Raw genomic sequence first — 17,461 nt, forward strand, 5'->3', positions numbered from 1 at the left:
ATGCAGATTATAAAGTAAGAGAAAGAGAGAATTTTTTTTCATTTCTTAGAAACTAGAAGACCAGGAGCATCTTCCTGATTTTTTAAAACAAGCTAATATTATTAGTTGAAGAGATAAGAGGGGTGTCAGTCTTACCCCCAAAAAAGACCATCTGGGGAAAGTCTGACATGTCGGACTTACCCCCTACAGGGGAATTTTGACAGGGGTGTTGGACTTACCCCATGTTACCAAAGATCAATATTCTAAATGGTAGAGCAGATTCTAAGCTTTAGATAATAAGGGTTGAAGCCAGTAACCATCCTTAGATGGCTCTACTAACTTAGTGGAATGTAGTGTTGTGTTGACTGTTCATGTATTGCAGTTCTGTGCCTGCTTTTGTTTATATTTCTCCCTTGTCATTTATTTTCTGTCTTAACCTTTACTTGTGACCTGCCATGCAAAAAGTGTAGCAAAGTAGAAATGCTACTTGGCAGGTATCAAATTTGCTGGCAGATTTTGTCTGAAAATACCCTTTTTTACATATAAAAATAATTTTTGCTCAAAGAAAAGCTGTCAAAACACGAGTTGTGCTCCACCATGCAAAAAGTGGGGTAGCATAGTAGCAATGCTACTCAACAATTTTCATGGCCTAGTAAAATTTGTTGGCAGATTTTTTTCAAAATACCAGTGCTTCCACTATCCCCAAATTTTTGGGGATTTCCCCAAATATCTGTCTTCTCATTAGGATCCTCGAAATCAGTTCCCCAGAAATCCCATTTCTTTCAGGGTTGCCACCCCTAGTAATTTATCACTGATGACAGTCCACCCCTAGTAACTATGGTTTTCACTTGACTTGACATAATTTTTCACTACTTTCAAAAGTTTATGTCTCAATTATTTACTACACATCAAAACCAGACATAGATCATTGAATTACTGACCTTTCTTCCTATGCTAGTAAAAGTATACTGACCTTTTTATAGTTTTAGTATAGTGATCAATGAGTATTAAGCATGCAGTTGGGTATGCATTTATTTTTATAATAACAATATCATTGGAGTGTAAAACTCAAGCAATACTATCAGCAGTAATCTATATACAGTATACTTGAGACTTTGAATACTATACACCATTAGCAGTATTAGAGTAAATATGATACAGGACTTTAATATGATTCAGAAAACTATTTATATTTCTAACCTCAAGCTATACTAAGTTACATTTGTTACTTTTCTGCAAATTTTACCTATAGAAATACTTTTTGCTCAAAGAAAAGCTGTCAAAACACATATTGTGCTGCTAAAGTGTTGGCAGCTTTTGGAATTCTGCTATTGGCAGTTTTAGAACTATTTGCACACACCTGCTTGTGACAGGTTTTCGACTAAATTCATCAATCCATTCATAATTCCCCTTCAAATAAATTCATCCATTCAGTCATAATTCCTTTGTTTTTTCTAGATACCTAAAAATTATGTTCATAAAACACTACGCGGGGTTGGAGGAACATATGATGCAACTCAGCTACAAAACGCGCTAGCAGAGATATCTTCAAAGAGAATGTCTATGCTACAGGCTTCCAAAATGTTTCAAATACTGCGCACTACCCTGCATGACCATCTTATGAAGAAGACAAAATTCAATAAACCAGTTTGTGGTGGAGAGAGCAGCCAAGAAATTCCTGCTGAAATAGAAAAAGATATGGCTCAGGGTCTCCAAATACTGTAAAAGTGGAGCATAGGTCTCAGCAAGCAGGAATTTCTTGACCAAGTCCAAGACTATCCCATCAAGAACAAAGTTCAAACCAGATTTAAGGACAACCAACCAGGTCATGACTGGTGGGTGAGGTTCAAGTGCCAAAACAAAATTCCACTAAAGAAACCAGAAAGGTTAGAAAACAAAAGACTTTTGCAGCAATGGTCTTATGTCAATTTTAAATTCTTGGTCAACATGCCTGAGACTCTAGGCAGGCATGCCTTTCCAAAAAACTAACAAACAAGTATGTGTCCAATAACAGAGTCATGCATACTCCTGCCATTTACCCATGCCCCAGCCATTTAAACATTTGCCTCTCAATTACTTGGACTATCTGTCTTGGCTTTTCTCTGTCTACAATTAGCCATATCTTGATGCAACCTGCTGCAAAATACTTGATAACTTCAATCAAAATCAACAGTATGATTTTGAAGTCTACACTCAAACTTAAAGTTTGTGTCTGAGATTTGAGTCTAATGTTGACTTTCAGTATATTTAAAATTATTAGGGCAAAATTCTAGTTTGGCTACTTTTTGTTATCTTGGAAAGGGGTTAGGTTTGGAAAATGAAACCTTCAGGGATGGGTCAACAGACTAAAATATGTCCCAGGAAGGTACTTTGAAGTACCAATTTCTACTCCTTTCTCTCCCTAGAGAGCAGCAAGGCTTTACCCAGAGGGGGGAGGGTTTTAACTCCCCCCCCCAAAAAAAAATCTTTGTTTGACTTGTAAAAATGTAACAAAAATGGATATAAACAAATTTTGTATGCATTTTTTTAAGGTTTTCTGTGTAACCCCCCCCCCAAAAAAAAAAAAATCTTTGAGTAAAACCCTCTCAAAAAAAAAATCCTGGTTACAGTCTTGGAGGGCAGTGACCTTTGATGACCTTTATAAATTTTTGTGTTATGAAAGTCAAACCTTGCAAAATAAATCTTCTCCTTAAATGAAGTGCAAGAAAACTATTTTCAGCTTCGCAACTTTCCTTAAGCCTAATTTATAGGGTTTCAAAGATCTGAAAATACATTTCCTAAATTTAGAAAAACAAACTAATATGGCTAAAATTTGGTAAATTTGCAGTGGGCCATATAATTTAGCTAAGATGAAAGTGAAAACATAAATTGATGCATTTTTTATGCTCTTTCATAATTCAAGAATTGCTTCTGGAGCCCTTAAAGGGGCCCCAAAGGTATTTCACTTTTGTAACCACACAAAGAAGTTATCACCACTAGTTCCAAAGTGGTTGAAAACATACCACTAGTTTATAAATAAGTTGTTCAAGAGTAATATATTCCAAAAATACTTGTTTATAACAATTCATACCTTATTTATTAGGCAACTCAAATATAAACCATTTTCTTATCATTTCAAGTTTTTTTACTGTCATTGACAAAAAAAAAGCACTGAATTTTGCAATCTGAAACTTTGCTGTCAGCAATTCAGGGTATATTCCGGGTAAATATTTTCACATTAGGGGGGTAAGGTAAATTGTCAGTGGGCCATATGATTTAGCTAGGATGAAAGTAAAAACATCACTTGATGCTTTTATTATGCTCTTTCATCATTCATATAAAATACCTTTGGGGCCTCTTTAATGGCTCAAGATATAATTATCATCAGAAGTGATTCTTGAATTATGAAAGAGCATAAAATAGGCATCAAATGACATTTTCACTTTTATCTTAGCTAAATTATATAGCCCATAGTAAATTTACCTAAAATTCTACTCAAATAAGAGGAATTACATTTTCAGAACTAAGCCCAAAAAATAAAAGACTAGTAACTGAAAATTAAGGTAAAATGTGTTTTTGGCAAAATTGCCCAACTGACAAGTAGGAAAATTTCTAAGACTTAGAAATCAGAAGAGGGTTAACATCAACTCTAGGCAATATCTTTCAAGAGTATGTTTTGGCCCTGGATGTATTACTGAAAATTTTATTTTCCTAACCTAAGCCCTTTCTAAGATAGCCTAGCAAAAAGTAGCTAAACTTTAATTTTACCATTGTTAGTGTGGCAAAGAGGTAAATTATTTGAGCTTATTGTATGTTTACTGATAAGATTTAGACAAATCTAAAGATGACAAAATCCACTTTCTAGGTAGGGTAAGACACCCAGTAGTCGGCCACCTGCCTATTCTCCGACAGAATCTTTTATACTATTTTAATCACTATTTACAATGAGCCATTTGTATGTCCAAGTTTAGGCAGAATTGTCACTTGTTAATAAATTCAAAAATTGGAGGCACTGTACAAGTGAAACTATTTGAATTAGTAGCCTACTTGTTCAGAAATTCTTCAGAAATTTTTTGATACAAAAATTAAGTTTCTAGGTGGTATAATACAGTAATTAGAGTAGTTTAAATGTCAAAAAGTTTTCAAAGTGATTAAAGTGTCCAACTACTGGGTGTCTTACCCTAGTAGACTAAGATAAAGGGACTTTACATTGTTTTCAATTGTAAAATAATGATTAGCTGTCTGACTAATGGGTATCTTACCCTAGCCTAGTTTTATGGATATATGTTGCAAATGCTAAAACAGCAATATTTTCATTTGATCTAGGTTTCAACTTTGCTCTTTACATCTATCAAAACTCAGCTTTTCAATTATTTGAAAAAGAAAACCTCAAATACAGCTTAAGATTCTCTTAAATAAATGCTGATCATCGAGAATTTTGCCTTTCTTATTCTTCTGTTCAATTCTGTTCAAACAGGAATAATTGTTTATGAAGGCTGCAAACTTACCTTTGGAAGTGCATGTGTTATGTATTTGAATATAAAACCGAAGGCTTCTACTGTCCAATCTGAAAACTCGGGGACAAGTCTTAACAATTCGGGGAAGTTTCAGGGACAATTCTTTAAGATTCGGGGAAGTTTCGGGGAAAAACAAAAGGGAATTTTGTTGCAAAAACTTGGGAGCCGAAATTGGTTTTAGCTTCGTTTTTAGGCTCAAGTAGGGCTTGGATCAGTGTGGAAACCTTTTAGAGAGTAGGTTTTAGAGCCAGAGCACAGGATTGGAAATTATAGCTGATAACACTTATTGCTGAAATTGCGGCAAAAACTTCAGAATTGTTTAAAAAAAAAAAATGACCACATGTGAACTGTAAATACCAGTAGTAGTTTTTCAATAATTCATTAATATCAGTAAGACATTTATAATATTCAAAAACAAATATTGCTTGCAATTTCTAGGTAGTTAATTAAATAGACAAAATTCAGCTTATAAGAATGGGCAACATTAAAACTTAAAACGAACAAAAATTAAATTAAACAGGTTAATTTAAACTTGAATTAAAAAGAGAATTTTGACGGCAATTGGCACATTATTGGTTTTTAATGCTGATTCTAAGTTTTTAGGCGTTTACCCCCCTCCTTCCTCACACAATCACCCCCCGCAGAAAATACTCTCCCATGGAAATTACCCCCACGGAAAACACCATCGGAAAATACCCACCACCCCTTGCGGAAAATACCCCCTCGACACATAAATTCTTTTCATTGTTTATGACACTGTATATAAATATAATACAATATGATCATTTTCTATTTCAAACATTGTATAAAGCCGGACCAAAATGCAACTGTTCCGGAGAACATTTAAATAAGCATAAATATAAGTTACATTCAATTTTCTTACGGGTAGACAAGTCAGATTTCTCTTGAAGGTAAAAATTGGCTTGACCTTTGTAACACTAAATTTTAAAGAATTTAATTTTAAATTAATTTATTCCAAGACATATATAAAAATTGGTAATAAGTAGTGCAATGTTATTATTAGATGTTTTTAGGAATTACAAGTAGGTTTCGAAGTCTCCAGTGGGTTTCAAAGGTATTTTGAGAAAGTTTCTGTGAAATTACGCCTTCCAGGGTAATATACACTGGACCGCTGATTTCAGATTAAATGGGAGGAGCTGTTTGTACGCGCTGAGGATGTGGTAGCCAAAAATCACTAAGTCGTGATCTTACTGTTATATTATTTATATACAGTGGTTCTTTTCTACTATGCTTTCTTTTCCTTTCGGTTACCTCATAATTACTGTATAGTCACCAATTAACCCCTACCCCTCTCACCAACCTTGTGGTCATCCATGTTCCAAATATAGTACTTATTGCAGTCTCATTTTTATATCAGCCCATCTAATGCCTGGACATGGTAGGTATAGACTACAAACATATAAAAGTTACTTATTCTTTTTCTTCACACTAACATTATTTGGCATTATTAACCAGCAGTTCGTGATAAATAAGTCCAACAATAATATAAAACTTGACAAGAAAACAATACGAGACTAATAACCAAATTTTTACTTTCAGCTGTAATGGAAATTTTCTTATGAATAATGTTTTTGGGGTCACTTCCACTTAAATCCCCTATTTCCCCACCTTGTACATAGTCTATAGCTAAGTTTAACCTCAATAGGAGGGGAATGAGGTGGTGCATTTTTTATGGCAAGAATATGGTATTTAGGGATAGTTCTAAAGAAGAAATAATTATACCACAATTTCTTCAAATTAATTTGTTTTTAACTTAGAATTAGCCTTCATACAGGGTTACTAATTATTCAAGCATTAGAGGGTGTAAAGGTAGACCTAAATATTTAAACAAGTTTAATTGGCTATTTCGATTTTGAGCAGAACACATTTTCCGTGAAATTTTCTTTGGCTAACGAACAGGTTTGTAAGACCCTAAAAAGTTCCTAAAACTGCAGTTTAAGATGCTCTACCCTATGAAAATATTACACGGGTGAAAGGACCAGACTAATAAATGTGAGGAGAGTTATGGGTGAATTGATGAAAAAGGGTGGTGTGACAAGCACAATTTTCAGATCAAAAAAAGAGAAGAACTTAAAATTTAAACACCGAATGAAAGAAAAATTTTAATGGTAATAATTCCTGGCAAAAAGATCAATTCCTTCAATGTGTTAGGCTACAAAGAGCTATAGACTACAAATCATATAAAAGTTACTTATTATTTTTCTTCACACTAATATTATTTGGCATTATTAACTAACAGTTCGTGATAAATAAATCCGAAAATAATATAAAACTTGATAAGAAAACAATATGACCTAATAACCAAGTTTTTACTTTAAGCTCTAATGGAAATTTTCTTATGAATAATATTTTTGGGGTCACTTCCGTCTAAATCTCTATTCCCCAATCTTGTACATAGTCTTTAGCTAAACTTTGCCTCATTAAGAGGGGGAGAGGATGATGCATTTTTTATGGTAAGAAGATGGTATTTAGGGATACTTCTGAAGAAAAAATAAATTATACCACAATTTATTTAAATTATTTTGTTTTTATCTCAGAATTCGCGTTCATACAGGGTTACTAATTATTCAAGCATTAGAAGTTGTAAAGGTAGGCCTAAACATTTAAACAAGTTTACTTGGTTATCCCGAATTGGAGCAGATTATATATTCCGTAAAATTTTCTTCGCCTAGCTATCAGCTTTGCAAGACCGTAAAAAGATCTTAAAACTGCAGTCTAAAATATTACGCCCACTGAAAACATTACACGGGTCAAGGGACCAAAAAATACTTGTGAGGGGAGTGCTGAAAGAATTGAAGATAAAAAGTGGTTTGAAAAATACAATTCTCAGATAAAACAGAAAAAACTTGAATTGTACAAACCGAATGAAAGACAAACTTAATGGTGAGAATTCCTGGCAAAAACATCAATTCCTTCATTATATTTTGCGTTCAATCATTAAGTATTAAACAGTAACACAGTATGTCCAAAACCAAAAATAGCAAAAGAAAACAAAATTTAAACTTGCGATTCGACTTTTATAACAATTTTCCCACTTTAGAAGTTCAATTTCAAAACCCAAAATCCAACTGAGCGTTCCGTTAAAAAATTTCAAGTATAGTTCTTGGCTAATTTTGTCAACACTGTGAATGACATAATGACTTTGAATGACATAAATGTAAGAATCTTATAGCATTTGGAATACTGCTTTCGAATTGGTCTAATCTAAATGCAGGAATAATTGTATTGGTTAAACTTAATTGTATCGGTATGGTTTTTATGCAAAGTAACACGGGAGACGAAAATTAACGAACAAGAGAGCAGTGAAAAATTATCGTATGTAAAGTAATGTTTGTTAGGGATGGTCACTAGGGGTCCGTTACCCCCGAAAATTCGGGGATAATGGAAGCCCTGATAAAACCTTAAGTTAAGCAGTTGCACGTTTCCATCTATAGATGTGACATTTTGATTAGCTTGATTCGGACGGCTGAGAAGAGAGAAAACATCTTTAACCCTTCAATATTGTTGACAAAATCCAATATTGCAGTAAAATCACATACAAACGATGTTCGACTATTATGTTTTTCAAAAGAAACTGTTCCCCCTATTTGATTTTTTAAACAATGCCTAAGGTTATTTGACATCGTTGTATTAGTTTTATATGCCTCTCGGCCAGTATAGTTCCTGGCTAGTGTATTTTTGACCCCATACAGGGCTATAAGTTTAATTAAGCAAGAACAGGCAACCACATATAAACTAGGAGCATTTAGGAATATATTAAAATTTTGGCAAGTATATATTTGCTTCGGGCTTAGATTAAACTGTGAACGTGAAAGACTTCAAAATTCAAACCAAAAAAGGAGAGGATACTTTCTTAATCCTCATGCCAATGTGGCGTTAAAAGCGTCTTCATCCTTCTCCACGTGGGGTAGTTGGAGCAAGGGCCTCCGCATCCATAAGCAACATTCAAGCCTGGTCCTGGAATTTCCCGACACTGTTATACCACTGGAACTCAGGTCTTCCTCTTGGACGTTCCAAACCGCTACTGATTGGTTCAAAGAATTAAAGATTTTGACCCGGAGTGTGGGCAGGCAAATCTGAATCAGCGATGAGTCCACTGGGCAACTTGGTTTAACAAGGGCAGCAGGAAAGTCACGCTTCATAGGTGGTCATCGCCAACACAGTCTGTCCATCGGATTTCTTTAATTGCCCGAAGTCATTTAGATTCATTAGTGTCGGAATGGCGTTGGACACGGCAGGCCAAGTATCAGCTCCGTGCAGCATTTCCGACAGACTAACGTTCCAAGGATTTTCATTTTAGTCGCTCGTTTGATTATTGGCTTCTTTCAAACATGGCTCTGTTCATCAATGGCTACAGAGGCCTTGGCCACACCAGCAGCAGCGTAATGGCTGATGCAGCTGTCCGATGATATGATAGAACCAAGACAAGCGAAATGGTCAACCACATCGATTTGGTTCTCGGTGACCCAGTAATCAGAATTATCACCTTCAGACCTCGACTACACTACCATGCCTTTCGTTTTCTTCTAATTAATGGGTAGTCCGGTAATGGCAGCTTCATCCAGAAGCGTGTTCAGAGCAATGAGCAGTTGTGTCGGAAACTAGAGAGTTGGAAACTAGTGCTATGTTATCACCAAAGTCACAATCAATGACAACTCTGTGACCGTAATTCAGTCCAAAGCTCAGCTTCGGGGTTGCGCAAGTCATATTGTGACACTATAACACAGTTAAATATTCAGAAGCAACTGAGCAACCATAGCCAACTCCCGTAATTACTGGAAGGAAATTGCTACGTCTACCATTCTCTTGCACACAGCTCACAGACTTTTGATGCATGACCCTTAGTAGGTGGACTTATTTGAACGGGAGGCCAGTATTAGAAATAATATTTCGTAGAGAATCTCGATCAACAAAATTGAAAGCTGCCTTAAAATTGAAATAAGTAATGAAAGCCGGTTGGCAGACCTCATTACCCTTTTCACGGATTTGTCTTATGTAGGATACCTGTTCTGTCGTGGATCGGCCAGGCATAAAACCAGCTGCCCCCACTTTACAATCTCGTCAGAGGTGTTCAAAACATCGCTGCAACAAAACCAAAAAAAAAAGCTTGCCAGAGGTTAAGATTTAAATTTCTTGGACTCCTCCTTAGAACCTTTTCTGTTCAGTGGTGGTAGAATCATTGCTGTACCTCAGTCTTTTGGGAAGATTACAGGGTTCCATATTGCAATGAATAGTATTTGGAGCCACAGCAAAATAGTGCCACCGCCATTCTCAAGCAGCTACGCAGAGATTCAACAGATGCCAGGCCCTTTGCAGTTTTCACAATTTCTTCACATTATTTTGAATTTCTACCATTGAGAACGGTTTAATGTCAACATTAGTTAGGTCATTATGGATAACAGGCTGGGGGATGGTAAGAGTCACGGTAGGTGGAGAGAGAGTATATAGATTTAGAAGATGAGAAGTGTTCATTGAAACTTTAAAGGCTGGAAAGTATGTCTTCTAGGAGCTTCCCGTCAATAGATAGTATGTTTTCTATTGGTTGAGCATGCTAGCCAGTGAGGTTACGCAAGTATTTGTACACTGCCAACGTCCTTCCTCGAGGTAGCTTCTTGTAACTTAACAGCTTAGCCGTCAACGAATAACTTGAGATCTCTATGTATCAACTAATTCCTGATGCCAATGAGATGTCAGTATGTCTTAATATCCCTCCGCAGTCTAGCCTGCCTTTGGAGTGTAATGACGTCCACAGCCTCTTGTGACAGCCAAGGCTTTTGACCTCAACTTGCAGGCCAAGAGTTGTTGTAGCTGCTTCAGTGACTTTAGTTTCAAAGGAGTCCCACATGACGTCAACTTCGGAAACCGGGACAGGCTTTCAAAATTTTTATCTCAACTGCGTACCGCCCTTTGATCGCAGGAATATCAAAAGGTGCAAAAATTTAGGGTTGCAATGCCCTTGTCAGCCTTCTGTGATTTCAGCTAAAGAACAATTTTTGGACTAACAAGTCAGTGATCACTATTACCCAGGTCATCACCATGATAGGAGCGGCTATTAGAAACAGACGACCTCCATCGCCGAGAGATAATGATATAATCATAATTATCAACAATGAATAATTTTCTTTGTTACACCGTTGCTGCTGTACAGAGTATACTGGTGAAATCGAAGTCTTTCGAAAACTGTGTTGGAAATAACAAGTTGATCAGCGCTGCTAAGCTGAAGCAGACGATTTCCATTAGTATTAATTATGTCTGAAGTAAAACACCCCATCACATCTTTCCAGATGCCTTTGGGATAACTAACGGTAATGTTGAAATCCCTGAAAAGAAGTAATATATCGTGGAGAGAGGCAGAAGATATCATTTGCGTGAGGTTTGTTTGAAACTGGTCTTTAGCATTGGGGTCAGCCTCGTTTGTTAGCACATAGCATCTGACAACAAAGAGTTTTTCATGACGATGTTTTAGGCTGTCTGCAAGGAAATGCTCTGATATGACATTATGAGATATTAGTGCATTTTCAGCTCTCTTATGAAGAGCCATACCAACAAAAGCTCTCCTTGTGTCTCCAGTACCCAAGAAAATTAGACTGTAGTGGTCACTAATGAATTTCTCACCTTTTCCGGTCTAATGTGTTTCTGTAACGCCAGCAATAGCAACAGAGTACTGCTTCAGTTTATTTGTAAGAAGTAGCTAAATGCCTGGAAAATTCAAAGTTGGAATATATCAAGAAATGATTTTCATAACACTCTCTTCAAGGAGGTTCAATCTCTGGTTGGCTTCACCACCGTCGTCAGAATATCCAGGGATATGCTGAGGTCGGCATGTAAATGGGAAGAAATATTTGATGCTGGATTAACACTTTTCATAACAAGAAAACTTTCTTAGCTGAAGCAAGTCCAGGCGACAGAGTGGACAGCAAGTCCAGGGGCCAGCAGATTGGGTAGACAACAGGTCTGCAGATGCTGTTGTTGATGAATATGGATCGTAGGCCCTACCACAGTTGTCCTCCTATAGAAGATCCTACCACGATGGTGTTTTGCTTCACCATGCAATTTAACTCATTAATGGGAGAAGTTTTGTAACTCAAAGGACGTAAGCAGGGCCGGTGGACCCTGATTAGTTGACAAGCGAGGGGCTTTATTCCTCCTCCACCTGTATTCACGGCCCCTAGGCAACGGTGCCTTATTTCTAATTATGGACCCCCCAGGACGAGGCCCCCTCCCTTGGGTCACGCCTCCTATTGGAGGTATCTATCATATCTGTTGGACGTTCCCCTTACTGCCACCTGAGGACATGCTGAGCAACCTGCGGGAGGTCATTACTGAAATGGTGGCTCAGTTGGTGGTGCTGAGCTATTTCTCGCATAATTTTGTTTTTAATAGGCGAAACGCTTAAACAAAATGTTTAAGATTTCTTTTTCTATATTTCTTCAACAGCTGATTCCAAAAGCTCTGATTTTCTTTTCCGTTCTCCATTTGAAGCCTCTAAACGTAAAATTTATTTCGTTAGTACATCTGCTACAGTATGAACATAAACTTACTCATTTGGCCTCTCAAAGATGTACATATGGCTTATGCAAATTAATTTTGAACCTTATTTGTAATAAGGCTCTACTCCATATTTTACAATCTGCTTCTTACAATTTTGTAATAAATCTTTTCATACCTGATAGTTAAATCTTAATTTTGATTTTAAATAGGATTTTCTTAAATTGGATTATTCTTAACTGGAAAGTCTTCTGAAAGAATATAAATTTAAGAATAAACTGTACAAATTATGACTGAAAAAAAATCAGACGTGTTTTAAAAACAAAATTACTGCCTCCTGTAGTAATTCTACTAAACTAAATTTAAGCTCTATAGTTCAAGCTTTAACACATACCAATTTTTAATGCTAGTACAATTCCGTGGAATTCTGAGAAAACGGCCTAAGTCCACTTTTTTCTAAAAATGAGCAAAACACGTGGTTTGAAGGAACGCAAGATCTATCGATTGGTCTATTCAAAATGAGCTTGTCTTTGAATCTGACCGACTTACAAGTTGTTCTAAAAGGGTGTAAAAAAGGGAGTAAGTCCCGTATCTTCTAAGTAATGAACAATTCAGCCATTTGGTCATTTTAAGCCGATTCCGGTTGAACAGTTAAATAAGAATCCGTATTTAAAGTTTCAAGTTTCATAAATTATGATAAATATTTTTTCATTGTGCGTTGTCGTTTTCATATTCTAATCTTGTAAAATTATGCCCTTTTTGCGAACCGCCACAGGATTGCTGTACAAACGCTCATGAAGTTATTCAATTTAACCTCTTGAAAATGTAGATGACACATGTGTAAATATTGCAATAAAGAGAGTAAATTCTGTTAAAATGTGTATTTTGTTGCTAGATAACGATTGACTTACGAAACATAAAGGACGAAGATAAGGATTGTTTAGAGAGGTTTTCTTAAACTAATATTGAACGATCTGATTGATGTTTTTTCTTATTATGAGAATGATGTATAATATTTCTTAGAGAAATTAGCTCCGATATTTTTTCCGTTTTTATGGCTTGTCAATGCCAATAATAATCTAGGGATTTAGTTTGGGTGGTTGAGTAACTGAAAAATTTAATAATAAAATTATTGACAGCCCGTGAGTTTTTATAACAAGCGAAATCGGTGAATATACATCAGCCAGGTCAGAAAAGAATATAACTAACTGTTATATCTAACTGTTAACTATATCTAACTGTTCCTGCTAACAAACTGCAATCTAAGAGATAGCACAGTTCAATAGTAACCATAGCTCTAAAGACGGAATTTTAATATTCATAGATACATCCAAAGAATTGGCTTCTTATGCTGATTCCAAATATATAAGAATAATCAAATTTAGTTTTATTCACTGTATATAAATAATAGACAGTATGATTGTTCCCTATCTCACCCATTTATAAAAACCCGGACCGAGATGCAAGTGCTCCGGAGAACGTAAAAACATAAGCGACATTAGATCTTCTCACGGGTCAGATTTCTCTTGAACGCGAAACTTGGCTTCAACGTTGTAACACTAAATTTTAAAGAATCTAATTTTAAATTAATTTATTCCAATACATATATGAGAATCAGTAATTAGAAGTGCAATGTTATTATTAGATGTTTTGCGGAATTACAAGCAGGTTTTGAAGTCTCGAGTTGGTTTCAAAGGCATTTTGTGAAAGTTTCTGCCAAAATACGTATTCCAGGGTAAATTGGACCACTGATGGCAGATCAAATGAGAGGAGCTGTTTCTACGCTCCGATATATATATATATATATATATATATATATATATATATATATATATATATATATATATATATATATATATATATATATATATATATATATATATATATATATATATATATATATATATATATATATATATATATATATATATATATATGTATATAAAGAGCATAGATCGCCCACAAAAAGGAGCATAAACAAGGGAAAATCAAAGGAAAATAAAATAAAATGGAAATTAAAAGGAATATTTTTCCTTACCAATTAAAAAAACAATAAGAAAACGGTTTGAATAAGAAAACCCCCTGCCCTCCCCCCTTTTTGGAAATTCTACATAGGCCAATCAGTTAAGTCCACTGTATATAAATAATAGATTAGGTCATAATTTGTATATAAATTAAGTCATTCCTGTGAGATGAGACAGTTACAAACCACTTCGACTGGCTCACTAAGTTTCTTTCTGCTTTCGCAATTATGAATAATACAATTTCGAACCATTTTTCAGTGACTGACTAATACATACTATTCCGCAAATGAAAGAGTAAGTTAGAGGAGCTATTTGTATGCACCGAGAATGAAGCGCCAAAAAATCATCAGCCTTAAGCTTACTGTTATATTACCTTTATACAGTGGTTTTATCCATCTAAAGCTACGAGCCTGAGAAAATTTACCTGATTTTTGAAAAAAGGAGGAAATACTCCAAACGTTAAAGTAATCTTAATAAAAACCACATCATCAGATTAAGCGTATTAGGGAATCCTATTTTAGAGATTACAAGCTCCTTTATACAGAAATGTGTACTTTTATTTATTTATTTTTTTTGCCAGAAGAAAGATCACGGATGTGTGTTTACCCTGTTTACTTATTTTTTTTTTATTGTTTTGTTTTCCCCAGGGGGGATTGTATCGAGCCAATGGTCCTAGACTATCTGGAGATGGCTTATTTGAACGAAAATTAAATTTTGTACTGCCCTTTTTAAGTTTTTTTTTTGGTTTTACTTTCTCTTTGCCAGGTCAATTTTACATGTGCAGATGCTACGGGGGAATTGCCCTGGTGAAATTTTCAGTGGGGTGAGAATTTCCTGGAGCTTCATTTCGTGAGGGGAGACTTTCCGCGGGAGAAATCTTCCATGGAAAATTTTCCGTTGGAACATCTTTCATCTGAGGAGGGGGAATTTCCAGGAAAAATTTCCATGGAGGCAGTGTTTTTGGCATGAAATGAAAAACGATCAGATATTTAAGTCTTTTTCAAATGAAAGCATGCTAAGGAGAATTTTTCTGGTGGAATCATCTGCAAGAAATTTCTTGAGGGAATTTTTATTGAGGATAGAATTTTCCTTGGGGACTTTCCCAGGTGGGGAGGGGTGCATTTTAACTGAGATACATTTTCAATGGAGGAATTTTTCATGGTAGTAAGAAATTTCTTATGGAGAGGGAGCTGGATTTCCCGTCATTATTTGAAAATGGTCAGAAATTAACTCTTGTTTTTCTTCGATCAAGTTTGTTTAACAGAAAGTACGGTGCGGCGTTAAAACTTAAAACGAAAAAAAATAGTTCCGTCGGTGAGGGGGTTTCGCCAATTCGCAGGCTATAATTTGCATACTCAATAAAATATAATACGTTGAATTTTATTGTAAGACAACCAAATAACAAATAAAACTATTTAAAACTAAATTTCATAGACTCGAATGTAATCAATCAGCATTTCATTTTGTTCGGTCTCAGCACTCCATGTTGGAAGCCATGAATCCCTTGCCTCCCAAAATGACCTCATAGATGTAGGCTCTCCAGCGTACCATGGCTTGTCATAAGCTCCGTTTACACAACTATCTGGGAAGAAGTTTCCCCCAGTTGCAACGTTCAAAACAAAATGGAACTGTAAAAAAGTAATATTTAGATGGATTGACATTGACAACATTAAAATAGTTTCAGCACCTTGAACTATAACAGAAAAGGGGAAAACTCGAGCGATTTTACAGCAACTGCGATTTGTACAGCAACCTGTAAATGGGTCCTGCAGCTACTGATCAACTTTGAGGAAATGAAAACTAACAGATCCATGAACTTTTTTTTCGGCTGTTTATAATAAATACGGGTTATATATACTGTTAATATTTTGGAGCGTTAAGCGATGATAGCAGAAATAAAGATATTTCGGAATTGTGTTCTAAATACAAGAGTACCGTTCACCTCATGTGTTGAAAGAATATTTTTTTTTTAAGAACTAAAATATTTTACAAGATCAAATCTATCTTTAAGGTAATGAAAAACAAAAGGAAAATAAAAAAAAACCTATTGCCTGCATATCTTCCATATCTCTGTTTAATTTGTAGTTCAAATATTTTCCTCGAGGCTCGTTGTCCTATATTCTAGAATACTTTAGACATAAGTTAACCTGAATGCACGTTTAGAAGCGTACCCATACCCATAGGAAATTTTCCAGGGGACAGTTTTTTTTTCTTTCAGGAAGGTTCGAAAAAATCGTTGCTGAAAAGTGTCATATTTCGATTTCTCGAATGTTGTAAGTTTTACCTTTCCGAGTATATTTTTCGTCCGTTTTCAACTGTTTCTCTTTTTTTTTATAAAGTATGCACAATAAATAAACGAAGAAGCAATATATGTGATAAATTACTAACGTATTAAAGAGCTAGTTCGGCCATAAGGTAAGTGACCAGATTCATCTTTGCAAAAAGAAGAGAGAAAAGAATGTCTCTTATCTTTTCAAACATAAATTTTTTTAATTGGTAAGTCTTATGTTAAAAGTAGTTTCATATCTACAACCTGCCTAAATATCCAACACCCATTGTTTCCTTCAAACCCCAAACCCATTTTTTTCTACTCCTTAAGTTCTTCAAGCTTCGTTTACTTTTCATATATTTGGGATAATAAAAATCCAGCTGGCTTTTATTAAGACAATAACGTTCTTTGAGGTACCCAAACTTGACCCGGGGCATAATTCATCGGAAACAATCCAAAAAGCTGTTCTACAAAAAGTATCTTTTTCTTAGTATTGCTAGGTATCAAACGAAAAAGAAGAAGAAAATTGCAGGCTGTTTGGCCTGTTCTTTGGCCTAATTCTTTGGCCTGTTCTTTTTGGCCTGTGTAATTTGCCTGTGTAATTGCCTGTGTAATTTGCCTGTGTAATTTGCCTTCTTTTGGCCTGTGTAATTTGGCCTGTTCTTTGGCCTAATTCTATGCACAGAGAATAGACAGCACCACTGAATATAGCAGAAGCCCAAATCCAGCAGTAAATATTTATATTGATTTAATATTAACTGTCGAAATACTGTAGGTCAGAAACGTAATTTGCTACAGGGCAGGGGGCAACTGCCCCCTTCAGACCCAAGTTTGCCACCCAAACCTCAGTTTCCCCCCCCTCCCCACTAAAATTTAGTTTCTGTGAAAAATCTTGAAAAACTAAGATAAGTCTGCATAATTCAAGTAACCAGAGAAATAGGTCATTTTTCTTTAGTGTATCTTTGTCTTTATGGTAATATATGACTCATTCTTCAGCTTTCACTGTACTTTCACTTGATTTGGGAAAAGCTCAATAGTTGATTAGAATATTAGAAGCTACTGTGATGACAGTGGTCAAATATGGCTCTGAAGCATGGACGCTCCGAAAAGCGGATGAAGATTTGCTAGATGTTTTCCAGAGAAATTGCTTAAGGATTGTTCTGGGTACCCGGCTGACTAACTGT

General features: G+C 35.5%; 3 protein-coding genes across 3 annotated transcripts in view; all 3 read right to left on the reverse strand.

Annotated features, from left to right (window-relative positions):
* The window catches only part of LOC148953587 (uncharacterized), a 52,653-nt gene extending 48,117 nt beyond the window's left edge, over positions 1–4,536 (reverse strand). The window contains exon 1 of the mRNA XM_089088015.1: positions 4,467–4,536. Within this exon, the coding sequence (XP_088944141.1) occupies positions 4,467–4,480 (14 nt within the window). The 5' untranslated portion in view covers positions 4,481–4,536. The remainder of the gene's footprint in view (positions 1–4,466) is intronic.
* A 6,063-nt stretch (positions 4,537–10,599) lies between these two features.
* LOC148953588 (protein CFDP2-like) lies at positions 10,600–11,037 on the reverse strand. Its single transcript, XM_089088016.1, has one exon. The coding sequence runs from the start codon at positions 11,035–11,037 to the stop codon at positions 10,600–10,602; it is 438 nt and encodes a 145-aa protein (XP_088944142.1).
* Positions 11,038–15,375: 4,338 nt separating this feature from the next.
* Positions 15,376–17,461, reverse strand: part of LOC148953589 (beta-1,3-glucan-binding protein-like) — a 40,667-nt gene continuing 38,581 nt past the window's right edge. Inside the window, exon 6 of the mRNA XM_089088018.1 lies at positions 15,376–15,636. Within this exon, the coding sequence (XP_088944144.1) occupies positions 15,430–15,636 (207 nt within the window). The 3' untranslated portion in view covers positions 15,376–15,429. The remainder of the gene's footprint in view (positions 15,637–17,461) is intronic.

The sequence above is a fragment of the Artemia sp. Qi Xiang Cuo genome, chromosome 4 (assembly GCF_049724085.1).
Source record: "Artemia sp. Qi Xiang Cuo chromosome 4, ASM4972408v1, whole genome shotgun sequence".
Classification (NCBI taxonomy): domain Eukaryota; kingdom Metazoa; phylum Arthropoda; class Branchiopoda; order Anostraca; family Artemiidae; genus Artemia; species Artemia sp. Qi Xiang Cuo.

Bases quoted from the DNA above. Each gene is read 5' to 3' on its own strand.
- LOC148953588 (XM_089088016.1), bottom strand. From the start codon at position 11,037: ATGGCTCTTCATAAGAGAGCTGAAAATGCACTAATATCTCATAATGTC.